The 14,020-nt window shown below is 45.3% G+C and overlaps 1 protein-coding gene across 2 annotated transcripts in view; it reads right to left on the reverse strand.

Moving 5' to 3' along the window:
- Nucleotides 1–581: 581 nt before the first annotated feature.
- LOC138993224 (gasdermin-C-like) overlaps nucleotides 582–14,020 on the reverse strand; it is a 32,668-nt gene continuing 19,229 nt past the window's right edge. For both annotated transcript variants that reach the window (XM_070392330.1, XM_070392331.1), the window contains 6 exons: nucleotides 12,809–12,835; nucleotides 5,658–5,702; nucleotides 3,870–4,012; nucleotides 3,437–3,566; nucleotides 2,919–2,992; nucleotides 582–2,286 (listed from right to left, as the gene is read on the reverse strand). In XM_070392330.1, coding sequence (XP_070248431.1) covers nucleotides 2,047–2,286; nucleotides 2,919–2,992; nucleotides 3,437–3,566; nucleotides 3,870–4,012; nucleotides 5,658–5,702; nucleotides 12,809–12,835 — 659 coding nt within the window. In that variant the 3' untranslated portion in view covers nucleotides 582–2,046. The remainder of the gene's footprint in view (nucleotides 2,287–2,918; nucleotides 2,993–3,436; nucleotides 3,567–3,869; nucleotides 4,013–5,657; nucleotides 5,703–12,808; nucleotides 12,836–14,020) is intronic.

Genomic DNA, 14,020 nt, shown 5'->3' on the forward strand with positions numbered 1-14,020 from the left:
CTGAATGGAGTTTGAGGATACCGGACGAGCCCCCAAATGTTATGCCCAGATTCCATGATCCCCAAAGACCAGACTGGGAGCCAGTTCGATGCAAAAGCAGAAGGTCCTTTTATTGGGGGCGCCAACCCGACTCTGCTCCCGGCCGGCCCAGCAACAAGAACAGAGTGCCCCCCGTGGGAAAAAACCGGCTTTAATAGGGGGGTGGAGCGAGGGGATTGTGGGCCCTGCCGATTGGCCAGGCGCAAGCCGGGTCTTGTTACACAGGATGTGGTCATATCTACGGCGCACTTCCCTTGATTGTCATTGGTTAGTTTAAAATCCCGGGCGTGGCCAACAGGGGCCTGGGCTTCCGGGAAGAAGGCCACACGTGGCCCCAACATGGAGGATACAGGCAAGATGGAGGGGAGGGCATAGCCCTCACCCTTTCACCCAGACCTGTGCAGCTGCAATTCTTCCTGAGGACGGGCTCCGTTCTCCAAGAAGACAGCAAATCCCCACATTTTTGTTACCAGGAAACCCCCGGATGGGCTCGGGCTACCTGTCGCTGTGTCCAATAACGAAGGCAGGGTTGAATCATAGAAGACATTTATTGAGAAGGCCAGCCAACCAAGAAGAGAGGGTGCTTACAAGCATTCAATGGGGGACAGGATTATACAGGGGAAGGGCCTGGGATGAGGCTGGGGATGGAATGCAGCTATGGGCAGCCCCGGAGGTCCCCAGACATCAGCTATTGTCCTTAATCATCAGGTAATGAGATGATGTTGATGAGATGATGTTTTGACTCCTGGTGGGTGGGTCTGACCATGCTTATTGGTTCTGTTTGCTGGGTTCACAGCTGAGTCACCTCCTCAATCGCTTCCCACAGGCCTTGGAAAGGAAACTTAGGAACAACTTAACCCCCTATTCACATAAGTACTAGTATATGTGTTCTAAGATTTAAAATGATGTGATTATTTTTCAGATTAATGCAGGTGCTCTATCTATCAGATTATAAGTCCCCCTATCATTTGCACCAGCCCTGCTTTCCAATGGGTTGACCAAGGTTGCAATATTTTGAACAGTTCCTGTGCTTCTTGGCTGAATTCATTTAGAAACTATATACCCTGCTTACTGAGGGACATTCAAGCTCTTCACAGCTTCTGCCTGGGCTCAGCATGAGACAACAGGTTTCCCACAGAACCATAGTAATCCTGGCAGAAGGGCTGGCGTTTCCGGAAACACTGGAAACAGCTCTAAGTTCCCCATAACTCACTCTTACCTCCCAGAGCTCTTTATGGGAATTATTCAATACAACCAATGCAGTGTTTAAAAGGAAGGTTCTAGAGGCTATAAAAAGAAGCCAGTGTTGACCCCCTCTGCCCCACCCCATTTCTCCCAGCCTATTCCACGTTAAATGCAGCAGGGAGGCATCAAAGGAGAAGGGAAAAGTGGGGGGGGGGGGTAAGAAAGGGGGAGAGCAGAGCATAGAAAAGGGTCTGCCTTTAACTCAGAAGTCCCAAAGCAAATCAAGGAAAGTTTCTGCCATCACCAACAAGCTTCCTTCTGTGTGTCAATGCTTCCACCTTCTGGTGTAAAGTATAAATTCATTAGAAAATAGCGCCAATCAAGGTCATTCAATAGATGACGCACAAGGATGTGATCCTATGAGTTTACATATATATCCCCCAAGTATTCCTGGGATCTATTTCAACCAGAATTAAATATATCTACTTTTCAAGCTCCTACCTTTTCATATATACCACTGATCTTTTAAATTATACCACTGAGTGCCTGGGCAATTAGAGAAACTCCTTCACCTGGGCCCCCACCTTCCAACCCATCCCCCCACTCAGCAGCCAGAGTCGCCTGTGGTTTGTGACAACATGGACCAACCTTAAAGGTCTTGTGCTAAGCAAAATAAATCAAAGACAAAGACTTATCACTTATTTGTGGAATAGATACAGACTCACAGATACAGAGAACAGCCTGGGGGTGTTTGCAGCAAAGGACAGGACCAGGACTGACTAGCCTCACTGGACTGACTCCCGGGCCGGCCCCCAGGAGGGCTCAGGCCTCAGACAGCTGCTTCAGCACAGAGAGAGTCCCATAGAGGGCAGACAGGGGCACCTTGGCCTCCGGGTCCCAGGTTGACCTGGTGCTGTTCACCTCCATCTTCAGGCCACACTCGTCCAGCAGCCCATAGGTAATGGCCAAGTCCTCCCCCTGAAGTGGGGCCAGGAGCTCAGGCTGGAGGGTAAAGGGAGTGTTCTTGAAGCAGTTGAAGTTGGGCTCCAGGATGCTCCTCACCTTGAAGAAACAGTATCAGATGTTACAGGCCAGCCTCTGAGGTCAGAAAGAAAGAACCTTCGGTCCCAAGGGCCAGGGGTAATGCAGGGTGACTGTGGGGGCAGGAGCTCTGGGGTCTCGACTTGTTGCTGTTGGAAATCACTGAGCACTGGCTCCTCAGCTGATAAATAGGGACACTGACACTTACTCAGCAGAATAGTGGGGTTTGGAATTGTGTGTGTATGCCTGCGTGTGCAATGTGTGTATGTACGTGTCTACACACACATATGTACTTACATGTATATGCATACAGAGAGTGTGTGTCCGATTTGCAAATGGTAACTGTATGAGTACATCAGGGGTATAACTCAGATGGCCTGAGCTCCCCAAACCTGTATTCCTAGACGGCTATTTTAGAACTGGGGGAAGGGAACCTCTGCAGGGTTGTCATGGAAACTGAGACCTTCCCCAGGTAGACTCATGCCCACTGGGCCTGTTTCCCAGATGGAGATGCAGCCTGGATTTCCCAGGCCCACACCGAGACCTCCCCTCCCCTCCCAGCAGCAACCCCAGTCATCTCTCCTTTCTCAGAACCATTCTTATCCTGCTTCCCTCACTCTTTTCCAGGACACCGGCCCCTGGGGATTGCTCACCAGGTCCCTCTGCGGGAGGAGGATCCTCTTCTCCATGGACTGAGCCAGCAGGACATGTTGGATGTCACTCAGCACTGGGGACAGGGGGACATTTGGGGAAAGAGTCAGATGTTCCTCTCCTCACGGTGAACTCAGAGACCTTCAGAAGCGAACTCTGAGGCAGAGGAATAAAACTCGCTGGTGTGAAGGTCAAGTTCCCTGCCCTGGAAAGTCCCCCTTCTGCTCGTGCTCATGGGATGGTCTCCAGGAAGCTACCTAACATGGCCCAGGGTGGGCTTCTGTGGCTGGACCTGGCATCACCGCCCACTGATCCGCTGCATGAACCTGGCTGGCCTTGCAGGCCTCAGGCTCTGTCACAGGGCAAGCTCATCACACTGAGCCCTGCTGACCTCGGAGAGGCCTGTGATGTGAGGGTGAAAAATCATAACATGTCAAGGGGTTTGGAGAGGTGACACCTAATGCAGCCCTTTCGGGGCTCTGAGGGGCCCACCCCCATTCTCTTCCTAAACCACTCTTACCCATTAAGGCTTCAAGCAGGTAAAGGATGAGGCACTTGGAGCCAACCTCTGGATAGCGGGAGTCCTTTTGCAGTTCAGTTAGGATGGTGCCACCAGGGCCATCCAAATGACCAAAGGGTTCCCGTTCAAGCTATAGGAGACAGGGCTTATTAATGATGGTGATAATAACATCAGTGATATCGCCTGTAAATTCTGCGTCTACAAGTGATTAACCAAGGAGTGGGGGTAATGGCTCCATGAACTCCCAGGGAACATGGAGCACCCCCTGGCCCTGGCCATTGGACACAGGACATAGTCCCCAACCTCAGACATCCTTCTCATCCCACTAAGATTACCCCCGTTTTCCTTTCCCCACACACCTTGGCAGCCATACCTCTGAAACATCCCCCATTTACAAGTCGGATCAGGCTTAGGGAGCGGCGGGGCCCCTCACCTTGTCCATGAGGTCCTGAAGAGCCTCGTGGTCCCCAAGCATGGCCAGGAGGTTGGAGAACACAGTGTTCTGAATGTCCTTCAAGAGCTCGGCTGCTTTTACGTTCTGGGAAACTTCCTCTTGTAGCAGCTGGAAATCTGCCCCTGGGCATTAATGCCAACCAGAAACAGAGACAATTCTCAGATTAGACCATTCCTTTCCCATCAACATGAGCAAAATTCCTCTTCCCTTCAAGCTGCTGACCCAGAGCATCTCTGAAGATGGCATGTTTGAGCTCTGGGTTGGAATTGCCACAGCAGGCTAGAAAGATGACGTGGGGGGTACATGCAGGGACAAGAGGAGAGGATCCGGGAAAGGGTCGCAGGAAGAGGAAGAAACTGAACAGGTGCTCATTTCTGAGACACGTCAGAAATAATGTGGGTTCTAGACTGGTCTCCAAATATGAAAACATCAGAGATTCCAGGATTGGACTTCAAAATGAGGGTCCCATGACCATTATATGAATTTATGGATACAAAGTGTTTGGTACTACATTCAATTATGCCTGTATTTTCAGGGTCTATAAGGAATTAATGAAGTAGTGGATGTTGGGAGCTGCCTGCTTATGCCAGGACACCTGAGGTGACCTCAAAGTGACCTTGTGAGAGTGAGAAGTCACTAGAATGAAGCATCAGGGAGGCAGGCATTTCAGTTTGGTTCACTGCCCTATCCTAGTGCTCAGAAAATGCCTCCTGCCCAATGAGCCCTTAATAAATGTTTGCTGCATGCACCCACAAATGAATGAATGAATGAAAAGTAGCCATGACCAAAGTATACATTTGGAAGTAAAGCTCAGTTTTCTGAGTCATTTGGAAACCTCCAATTTGGGTTCTGAGCTCTGCCGTTCCTACCCAGCAGCCTCATGTTCCCTCTTAGTGAACACCCAGCCCGAGGGGTGCCTGCACCCTTCCTAGAAAGAGAATGGCACGTGGTCATCTCCCTCTCTCACACCCCAAATTTGCTTAAGAGACACTTCCTAGCTTCCACCCTCTACTGTCGCCACCTTCTTGCTTAACCTCTTTCTGCTCCATCCCAGTCCATCCCTCCACATTCCTGACCCTTCCTGGCCCTTCTATCCCACAGAAACTATGGCCAGGCCCTTAGGCCATGGTGGTAAAGGCAGGGGCACTCTGCCCTGCTCACCAGATGAGTACAATGAGGACCCTCCCCACCCCAGCAAACACTCCTATTGGTGGATGGAGTGTCTGCGCTGCCTATAGGAGAAATTAAATTCCACATCCAAGAGTTAGTCTCTGAAGAATCTCGGTTTGTCTATACTCTGCCCCTCCCCACCCCCCAACCACATCTTTTACATTCACCCCTGCCCTTTGCCGAGGGAACCAGAGTCCAGTGGCTCATGTGAGAATGGCAAAGGCAATCATCTGGGATTTCAGTTGTGCTAAATGGGGCCTGGTGTAGGGATCACATCCCACACTGCTGGCACTAAAGTCACCCGCTCATTTGAGAAGTGAACTTCTACTCCCATTCCATTGGAAAGTCTGTCTCCACTCCCAAACCCACACACCCATACTCCAATCCCAGTACTCAAAGAAGACAGGTGGCTCTCCCTGTGGCCAGGAGCCTATGTGGGTCACAGCAGTGAGATGAGGAGGTGGTAGAGGAGCCTGGCTGGGGAAGGTTTCCCTGAGGGTCTATTGGGAATGAGCTCCAGCAGGGTGTTTATGGGTCCAAAGAGAGTCAAGGGCTCAGCAGGGCCTGAGATCCAAGCAGAGAACCTGCCCAACTCACCTAATGAAATGGTTTCCTCATCATAATTTGACATGTCTTCGAAGCCTATGTGGAAAAAAGCCAGGTCAGCTGAGCTGAGGGTATCCCTGCTTGAGCCTCTGACCTCCCCGCACCTGCAGCCCCCACACATTCTCTTCTGGGCCAAGTGTGGCAGCTTTGCTCTGTGTGCCCTGGGGACCCCTTGCATCAGAATCACCTGGGACACTTGTGAAACACATTAGAGTCCCTGATCTCACTCCATACCTTCTGCATCAGGCTCTCTAAAAAGGAAGCTAGAACCTGCCTTTTCAATAGACACCTGGGTGATGGTTATCCACTCTAGTCTCACATTGGAGATTGGTCTTTTCCATGGAAAGGAAATCTCCTCCTTTCTGCCCTTTGACTTCCTCTCCCAGAGGCCCCTACCTCACGTGTCTATTCTCTGCTGTGCTCCCGGGTGATTTCACATTTCTTTTTTTTTTATATCTGTATTCTTTTTTATTATTATTATTGCTTAAAATATTACAAAGAGTATTACATATGTCTATTTTTCCCCCCACCCTTGACGATCCCCTGGCCTCCCCTACTCCCCAGTGTCTTATGTCCATTGGTTATACTTATATGCATGCATACAAGTCCTTCGGTTGAACTCTTATCCCCCCCCATCCTGCTCCCCAACCCTCTCCGGCCTTCCCACTGTAGTTTGACAGTCTGTTCGAGGCAGCTCTGCCTCTGTATCTATCTTTATTCATCAGTTTATAATGGTCTTTATTATCCATAAATGAATGAGATCATGTGGTATTTTTCCTTCATTGACTGGCTTGTTTCACTTAGCATAATGCTCTCCAGTTCCATCTATGCTGTTGCAAATGGTAAGAATTCCTTCTTTTTTACAGCAGCATAGTATTCCATCGTGTAGATGTACCACAGTTTTCTAATACATTCATCTACTGATGGGCACTTAGGCTGTTTCCAGATCTTAGCTATGGTGAATTGTGCTGCTATGAACATAGGGGTGCATATATCCTTTCTGATTGGTGTTTTTGGTTTCTTGGGATATATTCCTAGAAGTGGGATCACTCGGTCAAATGGGAGTTCCATTTTTAGTTTTTTGAGGAAACTCCATACTGTCTTCCATAGTGGCTGCACCAGTCCACATTCCCACCAGCAGTGCACGAGTGTTCCCTTTTCTCTGCATCCTCTCTAGCATTTGTCGTATGTTGATTTGTTGATAATAGCCATTCTGACAGGTGTGAGATGGTACCTCATTGTTGTTTTGATTTGCATCTCTCGGATGATTAGTGACTTTGAGCATGTTTTCATATGTCTCTTGGCTTTCTGAATGTCCTCTTTTGAAAGGTGTCTATTTAGGTCCTTTGCCCATTTTTTGATTGGATTGTTTATCTTCCTTTTATTGAGTTGTATGAGTTCCCTATAAATGTTGGAGATTAAACCCTTATCAGTGATAACATTGGCAAATATGTTCTCCCATGTAGTGGGCTTTCTTGTTGTTTTGTTGATGGTTTCTTTTGCTGTGCAGAAGCTTTTTATTTTGATGTAGTCCCATTTGTTTATTTTCTCTTTAGTTTCCAATGCCCTAGAATCGGTATCTGTGAAGAAATTGCTTCGGCATATGTCTGAGATTTTGTTGCCTTTGGATTCTTCTAGTATTTTTATGGTTTCCCGTCGTATATTTACGTCCTTTATCCATTTTTAGTTTATTTTTTTGTGTGGTGTAATTTGGTGGTCTAGTTTCATTTTCTTGCATGTATCTGTCCAATTTTCCCAACACCATTTATTGAAGGGACTATCTTGACTCCCTTGTATGTTCTTGCCTCCTTTGTCAAATATTAATTGAGCATATTGGTTCGGGCTGATTTCTGGGCTCTCTATTCTATTCCATTGATCTATATGTCTGTTCTTGTGCCAGTACCAGGCAGTTTTGAGAACAGTGGCTTTGTAATACAGCTTGATATCTGGTATTGAGATCTCACCTACTTTGTTCTTTCTCAGGATCGCTGCAGCTATTAGGGGTCACTTTTTATTCCAGATGAATTTTTGGAGAGTTCGTTCTAGGTCTGTGAAATATGCCATTGGTATTTTAATGGGAAGTGTGTTGAATTTATAGATTGCTTTGAGTAATATGGACATTTTAATGATGTTGATTCTACCAATTCGTGAACATGGTATGTTCTTCCATCTGTGTATGTCTTCCTCTATCTTTTCAACGTCCTGTAGTTGTCTGAGTAGAGGTCTTTTACCTGTTTAGTTAAGTTTATTCCTAGGTAGCTTAATTTTTTTTGGTACGATGGTAAATGGGATTGTTTTTTTAGTCTCTCTTTCTGCAAGTTCACTACTGGTATATAGAAATGCCAAAGATTTCTTGGCGTTAATTTTGAATCCTGCTATATTACCGAATTCTTTTATTAAGTCTAATAGTTTTTTGATGTAGTCTTTAGGGTTTTTTATGTATAATATCATGTCATCTGCAAATAAGGACAGTTTTACTTCTTTTCCAGTTTGGATGCCTTTTATTTCTTCTTGTTGTCTAATTGCAATGGCTAATACTTCCAGTACTATGTCGAACAGGAGTGGTGAAAGTGGGCATCCCTGTCTTGTTCCTGTTCTTAGGGGAAATGGTGTTAGTTTGTGTCCATTGAGTATGATGTTGGCTGTGGATTTGTCATATATGGCTTTTATTATGTTGAGGCATGATCCTTCTATTCCCACCTTGCTGAGAGTTTTTATCAAAAATGGGTGTTGAATTTTGTCAAACGCTTTTTCTGCATCAATTGATATGACTATGTGGTTTTTTTCTTTCAATTTGTTTTTGTGGTGTATCACGTTTATTGATTTGCAGATATTGTACCATCCTTGCATCCCTGGGAAAAATCCTACTTGGTCATGGTGTATGATCTTTCTGATGTACTGCTGGATCTGATTTGCTAAGATTTTGTTGAGAATTTTGGCATCTATGTTCATGAGGGATATTGGCCTATAATTCTCTTTCATTGTGTTGTCTTTACCTGGTTTTGGTATTAGGGTGATGCTGGCTTCATAGAATGAGCTTGGAAATGTTCCTTCCTCTTGAATTTTTTGTAGTAGTCTGAGGAGGATAGGTTTTAGTTCTTCTTTGAATGTTTGGTAAAACTCCCCTATGAAGCCATCTGGTCCTGGGCTTTTGTTTGCTGGAAGCTTTTTGATGACTGCTTCAATTTCTTCCACAGTTATCGACCAGTTGAGATTTTTAGATTCTTCCTGATTAAGTTTTGGAATGTTGTATTTTTCTAGGAATATGTCCACTTCCTTCAGGTTGTCTAGTTTGTTGGCATATAGTTGTTCACGGTATTTTTTAACAATCATTTGTATTTGTGTGGGGTCTGTTGTTATTTTGCCTCTATCACTTCTAATTTTGTTTATTTGGGTCCTCTCTCTTTGCTTCTTGGTGAGCCTGGCTAGAGGTTCATCAATCTTGTTTATCCTTTCAAAGAACCAGCTCTTGGTTTCATTGATTTTCTGTATTTTTTTTTGGTCTCTATGTCATTTATTTCTGCTCTAATCTTTATTATCTCCTTCCTTCTGCTCACTCTGGGCTTTTCTTGTTGCTCTTTTTCTAATTCTTTGAGATGTAGATTTAGATGATTTATTACCATTTTTTCTTGTTTGTTGAGATAGGCCTGTAGAGGTATAAACTTCCCTCCTAGGACTGCTTTCATTGTGTCCCAAAGGTTTTGGATTGTTGTGTTTTCATTGTCATTAGTTTCCAGGATGTTCTTAATTTCTTCTTTGATCTCATTGGTAACCCAATCAATATTTAATAACATGCTATTCAGCTTCCAAGTGTTTGAGTATTTTGAGTTGTTTTTATTGTAGTTTATTTCTAGTATTATGCCCTTGTGGTCTGAGAAGATGCTTGGTATGATTTTAATCTTCTTGAATTTGGGGAGACTTTGTTTGTGACCCAAAATGTGGTCTATTTTTGAAGATGTCCCATGAGCAGTTGAGAAGAACGTATATTTTGTGCCTTTGGGGTGAAGTGTTCTGAAGATGTCAATTAAGTTCATCTGATCTAGTGAGTCATCTAGGATTGCTGTTTCTTTGCTGATTTTTTGTCTAGAGGATTTACCAGTGATGTCAGTGGTGTATTAAAGTCCCCTACTATGATTGTATTGTTGTCAATCTCTCCCTTGATACCTTCCAGGAGTTTTCTTATGTATTTGGGTGCTCCTGCATTGGGTGCATATATGTTTATCAGGGTTATATCCTCTTGTTGTATTGATCCCTTTAGTATTATGAAGTGGCCTTCCTTATCTCTTGTTATGGCCTTCACTTTGAGGTCTATTTTGTCCAATATAAGTATTACTACCCCAGCTTTTTTTTCATTTCCATTTGCCTGAAAGATATTTTTCCATCCCTTCACTTTCAGTCTGTGTGAGTCCCTTTTTCTGAGGTGGGTCTCTTGTAGACAGCAAATATATGGGTCATGTTTTTTTATCCATTCAGCCACTCGATGTCTTTTGATTGGACCACTTAGTCCATTTACGTTTACAGTTATTATTGAAAGGTACTTGTTTGTAGCTATTTCTATTTTTTGTGGCGTTTTCTTTCTGAGCTTTTTATTTCTTCTTTTTACACCAGTCCCTTTAGCATTTCTTGCATTGCTGGCTTGGTGGTGATAAACTCCCTTAGCCTTTTTTTGTCTGTGAAGCTTCTTATTTCCCCTTCAATTTTGAATGATAGCCTTGCTGGATAGAGTATTCTTGGATTCATTCCTTTGCTTTGCATCACTTTGTAAATTTCCGTCCATTCTTTTCTGGCCTGATGTGTTTCTGTTGAGAAATCATTTGATAATCTAATGGGAGATCCCTTGTATGTAACTTTCCGTCTCTCTCTTGCAGCCTTTAAGATTCTCTCTTTGTCCTGAACATTTGCCATGGTAATTATGATGTGTCTTGGTGTGGGTCTTTTCGGGTTCACCTTGTTTGGGACTCTCTGTGCTTGTGTGACATTTTTCTTCCCCACCTCAGGGAAGTTTTCTGATATTATTTCTTCAAATAGGTTTTCTAAGTCTTGTTCCTCTTTCTGTTGTTCTGGCACCCCTATTATTCGTATGTTGTTTCATTTCATGTTGTCCCATAGCTCCCTTAGGCTCTCCTCCTATCTTTTCATTTTTTTCTCCAATTGCTGTTCAGTTTGGGTGTGTTTTGTTTCCCTGTCTTCTAATTCGCTAATTCGGTCCTCCGTTTCTCATAGTCTACTGTTGAAACTTTCAGTGCTGTTTTTTATTGCAGCTATATCACTCTTCATTTCTTCTTGGTTCTTACATAATTTATTGATTTTTTTCATCTGTTTCTTCTTGCTTCTCGCATAAGTTGTTGATTTTTTCCTCCATCCGGTTTATGCATTCTAGGACCCTTAATCTGAATTATTTTTCTGTCATGCTGCATGCCTCAGTTTCACTTAGCTGCTTTTCTGGCAAGTCCTCCTTTTCTTTCCTTTGGGGGTTTCTTTGTCTACCCATGTTTGATCTCACCGACATATCTAGATGTTGAGTCGTTCAGTGGCTGCTCCCTGGGTGGCAGTGGCTCCTCCGGCTGCGGTTGCTCCTCAGGCGGTTGTGGTAGCAGCTGCTCCTCAGTTGGGAGCAGCTCCTGTGGTGGATGCTGTTCACTGCTGTGGTGGCTCCTCTGGCTGGTGGGGGGAGGCTTCACACACAGCTGCTGTTCCTCAGACAGAGGGTGTGGTGAACAGGAGGCTGCTATTCCTTGGATGGGGGTGGGCTACACAAGCCTGATTTCACATTTCATGTAGAGAAATGTTCAATGTTCTGAAACTCTTAAAGATCAGATTTAAATGTTTGCCAAGAGCCAGGAGCCCATGAAGAAAGGAGAAAGAGGAAAAGCAGTCCCATTATAGGAGACCCCATAAACCATGGTGTCGCAGTATCCAGGGAGAAAAGAGTTCAAGGCAGGAATAACCAAGTGTGTGTGGGTTGATGACGACGTGAGTAAATTCTGATTATCTCCAAAGTCACAGAGCAAGGGCTATGGACAATTATTGAACTGTTCTTCATATTAGTTTACTCTATAAAGTTATAGGAGAACGGAATTAGTTCATGGAAGAGCAATGCTCACTGCACTGGGCCATTCTTTGTGAAAGTTCCTTCTAGTTACCCTTAGGCCTGAACTGTAGAAACAGGCAAGTCCTATGGGCAGGGCCTGACAGTACTGTGCACTTAGCCTTCGAAGTCCATCTCCATTTAGTTCACACTTGTCAACACTTATAAAACATAATTTTGAAGTTTGAGTGTAACTACTGACCCCACAAGATTGGAGAGCTCATACTCATTCCAGCTACTGCCACTGACAGGAGGTCACTGACAGCAGGACCCGACCTTCATCAGATGTTGCAATGAAAACACTATAATGAACAGTGAGTATGTACGTGTGTGTGTGTGTGTGTGTGTGTGTGTGTGTGTGTGTGAGAGAGAGAGAGAGAGAGAGAGAGAGAGAGAATGTTATGTGTGGTGAGGGAACCCCCAATATCCAAATAGACATATGAGGCTGGCTTCTACCTGCAACTCAGCATTTGGCCATAAAAGCACAAGGGTCCTGACTGAGCTGGTTGCTGCACGCATCCAAGAATTAATGAACGAAAGAATGCAGAGAGAGAGACGGGGTGCGGGGGGGAGAGGAAGGAAGGAAGGAAGGAAGGGCTAAGGAAAGTATAAATTTGGGATTAAAACTCGGTTTTCTTATTTGCTTGGAAACCTCCAATTTGGATTCTGAGATTGGGTCTTCCCTACTCAGCAGGCCTTCAGTTCCCTCTTAGAAAACACCTAGTCAAAAGAGTTCCTGTGTCCTTTCTAGAAAAAGAATGGCCACTGGTCATTTTCCTCTCTCATCAGTCAATTTGTTTTAGAGATGATTCCTAGGCTTCTGTCCTCTACTGCCACCACCCACTTGCTTTACCTCTTCCTGCTTCATGCCAGTCCTTCCCTCCAACTTTCCAACCTTTCTCGACCCTTCCTGGCCCTTTTTTACCCATCACATCCTACAAAAACTATGGCCAGTCCCCGGGGGCATGGTGGCAAAGACCACATGGGCTAATCTGCAAAGGTCATCACATGAGTACAATTAGGACCCTCCACACTTCAGCAAAAACATACTCACCTATTCCAAGGTAGAAAGTTTCTTTCCCTAGAAGAGAAAGCAAATTAACACCTAAATGTTAGTTTCTGAAGACTTACGGTTTGTCTACATTCAGCCCTCTACTCCCCAACCCCTCTTTTCCATCCACCCCTGCCATTTGCCTAGGGAACCAGAGCCAGTGGCTCAGATGAGGATAGCAAAGTCCATCATGTGAGGTTTCAGTATTAAAAAGGGGCCTCACGGAAGAATCACATCACACTTTACAGTCTCTGTCGATCTAAGGACTGTGGCTGACATATGCCTGCTGTTGCAAAATGGAATAGAAGTGGTCACTCACAACAGCTTAGTCTCTGTTCCCAAAAGCGCACACACACGTGTACACACACACACACACACACACACACACACACACATTCCTACCACTTAGGCCTGAACTGTAGAAACAGACAAGCCCAATGGACAGGACATGACCTGCAGACACTGATATCAGCTTAGCCTTCGAAGTCCATCTCCATTTAGTTCACACTTGTCAACACTTATACAACACTAGAGTCCTGGTGCATGGATTCATGCACCAACAGGGTTCCTCTGCCTGGCCTGGGGATCATGCCTAAACTGGCTCTCTGACATCCCCTAAGGGGTCCCAGGTTGCGAGAGGGCTCATACCAGGCTGAAGGACCCCACTGGTGCACAAATCCATGCACCAGGCCTCCTACAACCCCTGATAGGTCCGGTGTAAGAGTGGAGCAGATTCGGGGCCAACAATGCCCCAGCAGCAACCTAACCCATGGACAATTCCACAAGGAATCGGGCTCTCTCCTCCCTCCTCTCTGGGTTCAGTGTGCAGGTAAAGCAGATTCGGTGCTGACCGTGCCCCAGCAGCAACCTAACCCATGGCCAATTCTGCGAAGATTAAGGCTCCCTTCTCTACTGGTCTGAGTGTCGTGGTGGTCATTGCGCGTCATAGCTATCAAGCAAACAGTCGAACCTTCAGACAGTCACTTACACTTTTATATAGATAGATAATTTTGAAGCTTGAGTTTAACTACTGATCCCATACTCATTCCATCTACTGCCACTGACAGGTCACTGACAGCAAGAACCACCCTCCACCAGATGTTCCAGTGATGACACTATAATGAACAGTGAGTTTGCTCGAGAGAGAGAGACACACACACAGAGAGAGAAAGTAAATATTATGTGTGGTGAGGAAAACCTCAGTCTGCAAGTAGA

This window comes from Myotis yumanensis, unplaced genomic scaffold (genome assembly GCF_028538775.1).
Source record: "Myotis yumanensis isolate MYYU_CA2020_CCGP unplaced genomic scaffold, mMyoYum1.0.hap1 SCAF_15, whole genome shotgun sequence".
Lineage (NCBI taxonomy): Eukaryota > Metazoa > Chordata > Mammalia > Chiroptera > Vespertilionidae > Myotis > Myotis yumanensis.